Source organism: Primulina eburnea, chromosome 6 (genome assembly GCF_022965805.1).
Source record: "Primulina eburnea isolate SZY01 chromosome 6, ASM2296580v1, whole genome shotgun sequence".
NCBI lineage: Eukaryota > Viridiplantae > Streptophyta > Magnoliopsida > Lamiales > Gesneriaceae > Primulina > Primulina eburnea.
The window spans coordinates 35,723,866-35,736,585 of NC_133106.1; the positions used below are offsets into that span (position 1 = coordinate 35,723,866).

The following is a 12,720-nucleotide window of genomic DNA, read 5'->3' on the forward strand; positions in this document are numbered from 1 at the left end:
TGTATTCAAACCATCGGATCTCTACCAAATCTTGGCATCTTTGAGTAAGAGTATATATGTTATAAGACCGTTTTACGAATAAAAGTAATATTTGTCATTATCGACCAAATCTTTTATTCAAACATATAAGTAATATTTTTTCATGGATTACTAAAATAAAAGATTTGTCTCACAAAATAATCGTCAAACACAAGTTTTTGACCTTAAAGAAATATATACACAAGGCAATGTAATTTTAACAACTGGGAGTATTTTTGTTAAATACACATGGAGATAAAAGTCATTTTCCAAAATAGAATGTTAGAAATTTAAATGCCTCCAAAATTTCAACATTCAACCCCGAACCCAAAAGCGCGTGGGTCCATCATGAAAAACGTGATGCCTATTGAAACGTCTTTTATTGGAAAAAGAAAGACCAAAAAAACCTATTTTCTTTTTAAAGGACTGAATCGCACAACGATCCTTCCAAGGAAACCAGCTTCCCAACGTTTGATCTAAGCAATGGAGGGAGTCGGGGCCAGGCTCGGCCGATCCTCGTCTCGATACGGTCCCACGACTGTATTTACCGGGCCGGTTCGTAAGTGGAAGAAGAAGTGGGTTCCCATTGCTCCGTCGAACTCCAACCACCAGAACGCGGCAGCGACGGCGACGGTGGCGGGTAACAGAACGGTTAACGGAAGCAACGTACCTCCCCACTTGTTGCTTTACCAGTGGACTCCGATCACTCCTAGCCAGAACAAGGATAATGGTATTATTGCCAATAATAACGGCAATGCGGACTCGAAGAATTCCAATAAAGACGATGTCGTCGCAGTGGAGGAGCCGCCCAAGAAAAAATTCAAGTATATACCGGTGAGTTTCTCTGATTTTATTTGACTCAATTTGGGTGAGATGATTAGTGTTGGAATTGCTTGTTTACTGGTTTGTACGAAGGTGGGTTGCGTGGATTGGTCATTTTGGAAAAATGAATTCAAGTGTAAGATTCGAGTAGCTTATGTTATTTGTGACATTTTTTTATGAGAAATTGGATCTTAGGATTCTGGTGATGTGGGTTTTTTTCCCTAGTTGGGAAACTTGGAAACTGGGGATCAATGTTGACTGGGTTTTCGAAAGGACGAATGCTGTGTTTGCGAGTTCAGTGTGGTATGAAAATTTCTAAATTTTAGGCCACTTCCACGGGAGGTGTCAGGATGTGATAGGATTTGGATTGTTTCTCCTGTAAGATGTGGGGAAATTTTAGCCTTTACATCGACAACCCATGATAAACTTCCGTTAAGATGTGCTCACATTATCTATGAAATATGGACAGAATTGCTCCAACTGGAATAAACTAACCCGGATGTGATCTTTGCTTTTTTTCCCCGGGTTAATATATTGGAAATTTGGAAGTGTTTTTGTTTTCAAGTGGACATCGTTGAAACTGTGCATACATAGTAAGATTAAATCGCGGTGGTTATTTTACGGAAAGAGATGCAAACACCATCAATTTAAGGAAATCAAATCTACTACATAATGTTCTTATTATTTGCTGTTAGTGAATCTGTAGATGAATTTTTATGGATCAAATGTCTTGCTTGTCAAACTGTCCAGAAATCATTTTTACCATATCTCCTGGCTCATTCGTTGAGTATCGTGAACTATGTCGCACTCACGTTTCTAGACAAGTGATGACTTTTCTTAAACAAATTTAAAAATATTTTTATCAATATGTCTGAAATTGTACGTGTATTGCACTGGCAATGAATTTTGGAACTGACCATCTGAAAAGTAAAATATAGATTGTTTCTTGTTTGGCTGTTAAATTTCAAGCTTGAACTTGAGCTTGAGTCTTGAATTACTTTCAAAAGTTCAACTCCCAAAATATATTTTATTTTAAATAAATCTTGATTGATCCTGCATCTCGTTTGTGTAATTTATCTTTGAGCTTGTGTTGACATGTCAAACTATAACTTAAGCGGTGTACCAAGTTACTTAGGACCACTTTCAAAAATTTTGATCTCATTTTAAGCAAAACCTGAAGCCTCCCTTTAAGCATAAACACGAAGCCAGTTCTTGGATAACTGTATTCCTCTTAATTTATGGACACGGGAATTTTTGAAGGGTCATTAACGAGCCGACTCATGAATAAGTGTCATCTTCAGTTGATATGTAAATCTGTGGTCCATTCATAAAATTAGACTGAGTCTGTCTCTGTGCTATATATTTTTTCCTTTTAATGTTTCATGAATGAATGAAACATGGAATTAGGTGATTCCTGGCACTGATGTGTCCTTGATGACATAAAGAACTTCTGTTTTAAGAACAGAAACTCATTGTGAAATGCTAGAATAAAGTTTGAATTTCTCATTCTTTATGTGGTAATTATATCGCCTTGATAAAAAGTTAACATCTATCTTCTGTTTCTGATATATTTGATAGATTATAGTTCTTGAAGAACAGAAGAATGAGTCCTCCGAACAGGCTGAGGATGAAACAAAGCCATTTGAAACTGATACAGTCGAGGTAACCTCCAAGAGTGATGAGTACAATGAAAAGCCCGACATTAATGATATGCCACTCGACGAAAACCAGGTGATTTTTTTTACAAGAATTATCTTTTCTTCGATTTTCTTTAATACATTTTTTTAGTAGATTTTTATCCCATGGTCGAACGTTATTAGCCCTTGTTATCATCATCACTGAGATTTATAATTTCTGGCAGTCTATCGCTGAGGATAATTTACTTTTGGGTTCAATCATCCGTCTTGTAACTTTTTGTTCGAGAAATTGTTGACTTCTTTGACACATTTCTTGCACCAGGCAATTTTAATTTTTCTTGTTTATGGATTGGCTAGTCCCATTACCCAAATTTGAACTTAGATTGCCCTCAAGTCACCTGTTGGAGGAGATTTTCGAGTATTTAATGCACACAACCTTTTTTCCGTCTGTTTAGCGATATGTGTGTGTGCGCATATATTTTGTTTTAACTATGTGAATAAGCAGCTGCCTGGGTTTGAAGTTTGAACACATATTTTGCATAAACTTGTTTTGAGTATGCTCCTTTATAGGCTCTACATAATACTTCTCTGGAACGACAAGATCTGAACGAAAGCACTTTGGACTTGAGTTTGGGCTAGAAAGTTTGGGACACTCATAATGATATGGATCCATAGTCAAAATCAAATTCGAGGGCCGTCAGTTGGAGTTGGGAGAGATGGTTGGTTCCTCCAAGAAAATAATAGACATTAAACAAGAACATTTTCTGCTTGGTTTACAGAGCCTTAGTTTCTTCAGAAAAACAAATTCAAACAACGTTTGCTTGTATTTTTACTGTTTACTTGAAGCTTTTTTATGAGAATTGAGATGATAGCAATTTGTATCGGATCCCCCCTGTGGAGATATGTATTTTTTAATGAATCTTATTATAAATTCTAGATTAACAGATTGCACTCATATGCTCATTTTTATGCTGGATGGCTACTTGCAATGTTGTGTACAGTTTTGAGTCTTTAATTCTACCTAATCGGTCCATAAATTCGTGCCGCTGTAATCTTGGATGCAAAGTTATAATGATGTTTGGTTCCGTATAGATGTCCCATATATGGAAGAATATATCGGACTGATGATCTAATACTGCATTTATGCAACGTATATAGTTACTAATTATGCGAGTTTGTTTCATTATATCTTCATTTATAATCAACGATTCTCTTGATACTTGCTTCAAAATCAAGAATTGAACCTGGGAAATAAGAGTAATGTTCGTACAAAATTTTGAATGAATCTGGGATTATCGTTGATTAAAACTTCGAAATAGGTTTTTGAAAAAAGGGCTGCCATTTTCAGCTTAAGAAATTATTTCTGATTCTGGGTACAATTACAATTTTCTCTTCGTACATTGTGTCATGTAATTCAAGGTACGGGAATGTCTTCTGATATCTGTATAATTGGGTTCTAATCTCTTCGTTGTTCATGTCACTCGACATAATTTTGGCTAAACCGTCCACATCAAAAGAGGAAAACGTTCAATTTTGATAACATACACAAGAAACACATCGAAAATTTTCTAGGTTCATCTGATCCAAGATCAATAATGCCTCAATTATGAAATATTTATGAAATGGGAAAAGTAAGAATAAACACAAAAACAGCCATGGAAATAGCTTGCAGAGGTACAAAAATCAGGTGAATCAACCATTTTCGTCGTCATTCTTTGGCTACGGCTGCCTGTTTCTTGTTTGAGTAATCGTGCATGTCCAACGAAATTATCCAAAACGACCCCAAGCTTTACTGTTATTTGTGCTGCATTAGTTTCTCTATCTTTTTATCCACACAGTTGCGAGGTGTGTTTGTATTTGAACACTTTAGATCCATGAATTTATTTTTACAGATACCGGATAAAATCCTGAATTAACACTGTTAACTTATAAACCATACGGATCAAACCATCTGTTTATTTTTTTTGATTGGTTTAAAAATAACATCCGTAAAAATTTTCAATCGGGCGAAACTAATTACACTTTGTTGCTGTCTAATTTGGAAATTCGGTTACAAGTTTGGAACATTTATGCATTAGATTAGATTTTATTACTCAAGTCATAGAAATGATTTATTATGCCTACAAAATGACTTGCAAGTTATCGTTTGGTATTATCGGAAAATCCTAAAAGGTAGCACGATATTCTCTCTATGTAAAAATTGACTTTTGTAATTGGGAAATGCTACGTACGTTGCTCTAAAACATTCTAAAATGTCTATATGTTATAATTTTTAAAATTACAAGATCTAGCAAATATAATGAATTCTATAATTATAACTTGGAATTAAATAATGCAAAATTGTCTGAACAACATTTCTTCAAAAAAAGATAGTTTTTTTTTTTAAAAAAAACGACTACTCAAGGAAAAAACCAGTGTTTCTTTAAAATAGTTACTATTGGTTGAGTGTGTATTAATTCCTGATATAAGTCGTGTTCCAAAAACCTTCTGTGTCGGTAAGAAGGAATAAAGCGAGCCAACGGCGACAAAGGATAGCCCTAATTCCAATGTATATGTGTATATATATATTTATATATATAATAATGTTTTAGATAATATAATTTTCTATATATATATTTATATATTTTAATTTAATTCCATCAACTTAACACATTAAAAGATTCACGATGTTCAGATCAGCCGTCGTTTTCGATTGGTCAATTTGTGTCGATAATTTCGTACTTCCATAAAAATCAAAGTTACATATTGAAATTTTGAAATTCGAAACCATACATTTGTATTTTTGAGTTGGGGACAAATCGACAATACTTGAAAATAAGAAATTTTCTAAAATAATTGACACCGTTGATAATAAAAATACTTATACACGACGAAGTAAAAAAAATTAGGGAGATTTCTAAATAATTGAGATGTTTAAGGTTTATATAGAAACTAAAATAAGTTTTTTATGAGACAGTTTCATAAATATATTTAAATGACAAGGCTCAACTCTCGATTTATATTTAAAATTAAAAAATAATATTTTTCGTGAACTAAAAATTTATATAACAAAATTGACCGACAAATCAGTACTTGAGTTTGTGTTCGAATAATGGGAAACGCATTTAAAACCATTCAGGTTAGCACAGTGTGAAATGGCTATGGAAATAGATGAATAATTTTATGAACCAGTCCAATTCATAGTTGGGCCTACCACACAGCCCACAAAAAAAATCCGAGAGAATTCAATTAATTAGAACCGTGGGGGTAAATCCGTAAATCTACATCATGTTGGATTGCTACTATTGGATTCGCATTTAGATTTTAATTCGAAAGGACATTAATGAAAGAGATGTCAGGGTTAGCACATTGGCAAAAACTTGTATGAGACGGTCTCACGGATAATATTCGTGAGACGGATCTTTTATTTGGGTCACCCATGAAAAAGTATTACTTTTTATGTTAAGAGTATTACTTTTTATTGTGAAGATGTGTAGGGTTGACCCGTCTCACGGATTATGACCCGTGAGACGGTCTCACATGAGACTAACTCAACTATGTTTAAATATTATAGTTAAATGTACTCGTGACGTCACTGCCTCCTTTTTTATTTTTTAATATTTAATTAAACCATTTAGGTGATTTACTCCACAATTATCATTTTTCAGTATATTGATATTTTTTTTTAACAATTATTGATTTTTTCCATAAATTTGTAAAATTTTGGAAAAAAAAATTTATACGTATTATTTTAATCATTTACAAATACTATCTAAATCACATGCTCATTCTGACGTATCTAAGTTTGAAGTATTTGTTAGACGGCTCACATCTTATCTGGAGACGACACCATCGATATTCACAATAAAAAGTTACTTTAGCATAAAAAATAAATAAAGATGATCAAATAATATCGGTCTACAACATCGACTCGTGAGTTCTCACAATGCCTGATTGTAATATCGATAGGTTGACCCGTCTCAATTCGTGAAACCGTCTACAAGAGACATTAGAAATGAATGAACACAAAGGAGAAAAAAGAGTTAAATCAAGGACATAATTGTGACTTGTACAACACAAGTTAAGGATGCATATTAAATTAAATAAACAATAATAAAAAGCTTTTAAGAATCCTTGAACACAGGCAATGACAGCAACTCACCAGCCAAACTATTGCCCCAACGCACGGACGAGGCATAAATGTCATTACAGCCCCACCTCCATCACCTTCTCTTTCCGTACACTATTCACTTTCCACTAGAAAGCTTCTCCCTTCTCCGCTGCACCCAAGCAAACCCCATTTCGTTGTCGCTGCAGGACCTTTGCTGCAAATGACTACTCGAACCGGGTCGCACCAGTTAAGCAATGGCTTGTTTGTTTCAGGTCGTCCGGAGCAGCATTTCAGGGAACGGCAGCCGACTATGGCATCACGCGCCGTCCCGTACACCGGTGGTGACTTGAAGAAATCCGGGGAGCTCGGGAAAATGTACGGCGTCGGGGATCATCCGAACGCACCGACGGCACCGTCGAAGCTTCCCTCCCGTCCTCCGTCCTCTTCTCAGCATAACAGTGGATCTGTCCGATCCGGGCCGAATTCTGGCCCCGTACCGCCGAAGCTGTCCAACTCCGGGTCAATGAATAAGAAGTCATCTTCCTCCTCGTTCTCAGGTCCTCTGACTCCTATTCAGCCCACGGGCCTCATCACATCGGGTCCATTGGGCTCTTCCAACTCCAATCGCCGCTCAGGCCAGCTCGACGCGCCCTCAGCACCGAGCTCGTTTAATAAAAACATGTACGGTTCCGCTGTTACGAGCTTGGGGGAGGAGGTGAAGTTAGGGTACAGGTTTTCGAGGGTTATAATGTGGGTATCCTTGGTAGTTGTTGTTATGGGACTGGTGGTTGGAGCTTTTCTCCTGGCGTCGGTGAAGAAGGCGGTGGTTTTGGTGGCTGTGGTTGCCGCATTAGTGGTTGCCGCGATTATTATAATCTGGAATTTCGCGTATAAAAAATATGGGGTTTTACAGTTTTTAAGGAAGTATCCTGATGCTGAGCTGAGGGGTGCCATCGATGGACAGTACGTCAAGGTCACTGGGGTAATTTTTCTGCGCCTGATTTTTACTGTTTTTGTGATATTTTCATGATTGTAATGGTAGAAATTGCTTGTTATTATCTTTGAGCTGCTGAGATTAATTGATATTTATTGAGGTATTAAGTTGGTGCGTAGTCATCGGTTTGGTCTGAATCTAATTACGGAAGTCTAAGGATCTATATTTGGGTACCATTTTAAAATTTCTTGAAATGGATTACTTTTATATCATCTGTTCAACAATCCTCTGTTATCCCAAATTTATTCTGTTCCATCCATGCTAAATTGAAGCATAATTCTATCTTGAAGTCATCCACTTCGATAAGTAAAGAGGGCCCACTTTTAGGCCACACAAACCATGGATTACTTAGTTGAAAACTTGAAATGGTACAAGGATAGGACTTCTTTTGTAGTAAATGGGAGGACAGTTGTTACCTCTGCAATGCTTATTTCACGTTGATTCTATGTAATATGAAAAGAGGTACAGTTGCTAATTTCTTTGACTTTGTGAAATCCTGGTTCAATTTTTACTTGCTGCTGAGGTTATTGAAATATTTATGCATTCTCTAGTATCACTTTAGACTTGTTGATCAGAAATATTTTGTTTTGGTTCTAATGGCCTATATAATTCTGGAGAATCCGGAGGATTTAATTTTGCAATACTAAATACAATATTAATTTGTAAAAGCGGTTTGTCAATCTTTTGTTGCATGATGGCAGCTGAACAAAAGGATTGATTAATATATAACCCTTTGGGTCGCTAGTTGTATACTACGTCACTTGTTGAACACTTACCCCACGTGGCAAAATATTTAGGTACCAAATATACGCATTCAGATTGTCTTGTTCATGTCATATAATTTCTTCCTGAATGCCTTCACCATTCATTAACATGTGATGACTCATTTTTCCTAAATATGTTAGTTTGAGATGCATTGCATTAAATTCCAGGAGATCTCTCTAAGTCTCTTGTCTCATGACTCATCAAAGTTAAGTGTCTAGAATTTTAGAAGATTTAGATCTTTACAATATTTGTAATAATAAGTCAGATGCACAACAGAGATATGGTGGATAATATTCCGGTGTAATTTGAATTTTTAATTTCCAAAGTAATAAGTACAGATATCTTTAGAGGAATGCAAATTTATCAGTCCGAACACGGACTTATCAAATGTAGGCGGCATCGGTTTCTGTCATCTATGATTTAATAAGCTACTAATAATATTGCATACACATCGTTGTGTATATCTAATTTAGTTATATGTCCCAAAAAAATGCCATCTGGCACTCCAAGCAGGCAGTTATCTCATTGTAAATAAGCTGGTAAACTATAATCATAAAGTTGAAAAGACCAATGATTTGTCCAATTTGGATCTTCTTTTGGACCAGTGCCCATTAGCCAGTATTTACGTGTCAATCATCTACATAGCACGTTACCACCGTTACTGTATTTTTCGCATCTGGCCTTTCTCTTTACTGATTCGTTGGCAGTTATTTTATTTTGAATCCAGTCCCATGAATTCGAGTTCATTTATTGGGTATCACTTAACTTTAAGAAACCGTGGTAACCAAGATTGAACATTTTCTTTCCATTTGGCCATTTTTCTTTACTACCTCATTGGCAATTATTTTTACTTTGAAGTGGGTCGCATACATTGGAGTTCATGTTTTTGGACATCACTTGAGATTTTGACACACAGATACAGTGGTAACCATGTTTCAAACCTAATCAAATTGATAAAGGTTTGAAACAAATCAGCTAGAAACATTCCTTGTGAGAAAAAGGTTACTCGTAAGAACTTCTTCTTACACGGGAAGACAATTCCTATTCTTTGGGATCTCGCCAGTTTCAATTCATTTTTTGGCTTTTCGACTCATGATATGTTATGAAAAAGGGTACAAATTTTTTTTTGTTGCCTAGTATTGTTTTTGCATTATGTGCTGCTGGTTTACCCAACTCGGTGAATTTCCATGATTATATGCACAGGTTGTCACTTGTGGGAGTATACCTCTTGAAACGTCATTCCAGAAGATTCCAAGATGTGTATATGCTTCCTCGGAATTATATGAATACAGAGGCTGTAGTGGAAATCCTGGGAATCCTAAACAATGTTTTTTCTCTTGGAGATGCAGTCATTCAGAGGTCAGTTATCAAATTATATTAAATTTTTTGAAGTGATACATGAAACTATGAACTGTTGCATTTTCTATGACGTGTTGACGTTTTCACTTTTATTGGATGTATTAGTGTATACTTATATATGCAACCTCCTTTTAAAAAAATACATACTCTTATATGGAACTTGAATGTGTGAGCTTTTGTTTTATTGACTTGAGCAATCTTTCAGCCTCGTGATCAATCACATTTTTGCTCCATTCACAGAAATATGTGGCAGATTTTTACATATCAGACTTCCAATCAGGATTAAGAGCTCTAGTAAAAGCAGGTTACGGTGCTAAGGTTGCGCCATTTGTCAAACCAACTACAGTTGTAGATGTAACAAAAGATAATAAAGAATTGTCTCCGACCTTTCTGCACTGGCTTTCTGACAGAGGTTTGTCGAGTGACGACCATGTACTGCGCCTTAAAGAAGGGTAATAAACTTTGTCAACACGGTGCATATTAATATTTATGTATCTGCTGATCAGCACATGACATCTGATTTCTATTTCTCTTTTGTTAACATCTTCCTTGTTTGATTTCCATTTACCCTATGATATTAGGCATTTTACGCACCCAAAAATACTGGTAAATATTCTTCTTCTATGTCGGGGCTAGAAACTAAAACCTAACTAGAATCAACATGTCCTTACTTGGAGATGATACTACGTTGTGTTACTACGGTATACTGTAGTTTGTCACATTATTGTTAGAACTTACTTTTTCTCATATGTTCAAAGCCATGAAAGCTGATTGATCTAATAATGATTTAAATAGTAACACACCCCACATTTAAGAATTAAGATGCAAATCGGGGAATATATGTCCAGCTTATTATTGGAAATTGGAAGTTTGCATGTACAAGTCCATGGTGTCATTTGAGTAACAAAGGCCCAAAAGGTACAAACCATGGTCTAACTTTGATGAAATATTTAAGGCTGCCTAGGGAGCTCCAAATCTCGTGATTTCCTATTCTGACACAATGTTAAAAAACATTTTTCACAAAGATTCAAGCTCGTGAGAGATTACCAATCTGTACTTGTATGTATATTAACAATTATAAAAAAGCACATGGAACCTTGAGTTCATAACCTTTTCAAACTGATTCTGTTGTCTTAATTTTTCTTTGCAGCTGTATCAAAGAAGGAAGTACTGTAAGTGTAATGGGGGTCGTTAGACGCCACGATAACGTGCTCATGATAGTTCCACCCACCGAGCCTATCTCATCAGGCTGCCGCTGGCTCTGTTTCCTTCTCCCAACCTACATCGAAGGCCTTATATTAACATGCTCAGAAAGCCAAAATGGTGAGGTGATCCCGGTATAGATGCACCACTTCTTTACTCAATCTACACACCGCGAGGGAATTTTAGAATCACCTGGTGGTGGAAGGAAGAATCCCACCAACCGCTGTGTAGTATTCCTGCATGAAGAAGATCAAGATCTTGTAAAAGTGTCCATGTGCTTGGTATGTATATATATGTATATATATATACATACAGTATCGTAGAGGTGTATGCGAGGAAATGAGTTCTTTCCTGAGTAGATAGGCAGCTTTGTATTATGCCAGTTTGGTTTCTGTAATTTCTTCGTGAGATTTTATCCGTTACTGTACAGGAGTTGTTAAGGATTATCCTGGCCTTGCCACTAATTGTTTGCATCCATGTTTGTTTTATGTGCTATGTGGGGCCCGGACGCAATCAAGTTCTATGTTTGGGACTAATAACCAATTATAAAACTGGTCTAAATTTTTTTTTTTAAATACAAGCGGAACGTATGTAATTACTCAATTAATATAAACATGACATACCAATCTTGGTATCTACAGAATTCCTAGGTCAACACATTCGTGCTGAATCCTTTTGCTTCGAGCCGATCTCAGCTATCTAATCTTCTCTACATTTCTTGATCCATCCAGCTCACCTGTGCATTACAAACAAGAAACATTCGGTAGATATTATCCAGTAAACAATGTAAAATGCAGTCATATAAAAGCATATACGAAAGCATATAAGAATTATTCATAACATTTCTCAAATCATAAACATAAATTCATATCAAACATTCAATAATCATGAATGGTATAAACAATGTAAATCAACATGTCATATCAGACTCAACTCAACCGACGCGTCGTCTCAGACTCGACTCCATTGACGTGTCGTCTCAGACTCGACTCAACTCTAACCTAGGGATCCCGATGTCTGAATAATAATAATTATACCGAATCTCAGTCGATAGGAATGAATCAATCCCTAACGGCATCGATATAATTCATATATCCAGTGTTTGGGCGAATCAGCCGCAGAATTGACGAATCAGTCAATAACCTGACGAATCAGCTGGTAATTAGGCGAATCAGCCAATAATCAGACAACTCAGCCTATAATTAAGCGAATCAGCTTAAGTTTAGACGAATCAGTCAATCACCAGACGAATCAGCCGGTGACTAGGCGAATCAGCCTATAATAAGACGAATCAGTCAATAACCTGACGAATCAGCCGGTGACTAGGCAAATCAGCCTATGACTCAACGACTCAGTAATCAATACATACAGTCAGTATCTAAGCAACTCAATCAATGACTAGCGAATCCGCAGTCATTACATGCAGTGGCTATAAATCAATAGACTACAATCATAAGTCTCATCAATTGCAAATGTCAATGCAATAAATGAAAGTATGTGATTTAGGGAGACTCGAGTCAAACCTCACTCGAGTTGTGCAATCCCAATTCAACATTAATTTATACCTTTCTTTCTAATACTCTGACTCGGTCGCAGTCTTGAACTCCAAGCCTGTCAATACTCAGTCTGACAATAATGATATCGAGAGTACCGTATCAATACACCACTTAATTAATACTGGATACAAACAGAATTCAATCAAATTCTGTTTCAACAACATAACGACGTAATCTCAATATATCCAGCCCTATCATATCAGTCAGATATCAATTCTAATATCTCATAATCGATAATCACTCAATCTGGATATCAATTCTTATTCAATCTAATTC

The 12,720-nt window shown here is 36.0% G+C and overlaps 2 protein-coding genes across 2 annotated transcripts; both read left to right on the plus strand.

Moving 5' to 3' along the window:
* Positions 1-414: 414 nt before the first annotated feature.
* LOC140834764 (uncharacterized) lies at positions 415-3,432 on the plus strand. Its single transcript, XM_073199882.1, has 3 exons — positions 415-852; positions 2,419-2,571; positions 3,048-3,432. The coding sequence occupies exons 1-3, from the start codon at positions 502-504 to the stop codon at positions 3,114-3,116; spliced, it is 573 nt and encodes a 190-aa protein (XP_073055983.1). The 5' UTR covers positions 415-501; the 3' UTR covers positions 3,117-3,432.
* Positions 3,433-6,692: 3,260 nt separating this feature from the next.
* LOC140834766 (uncharacterized membrane protein At1g16860-like) lies at positions 6,693-11,369 on the plus strand. The gene is made up of 4 exons (XM_073199883.1): positions 6,693-7,549; positions 9,530-9,685; positions 9,926-10,137; positions 10,836-11,369. The coding sequence occupies exons 1-4, from the start codon at positions 6,788-6,790 to the stop codon at positions 11,026-11,028; spliced, it is 1,323 nt and encodes a 440-aa protein (XP_073055984.1). The 5' UTR covers positions 6,693-6,787; the 3' UTR covers positions 11,029-11,369.
* Positions 11,370-12,720: the final 1,351 nt, after the last annotated feature.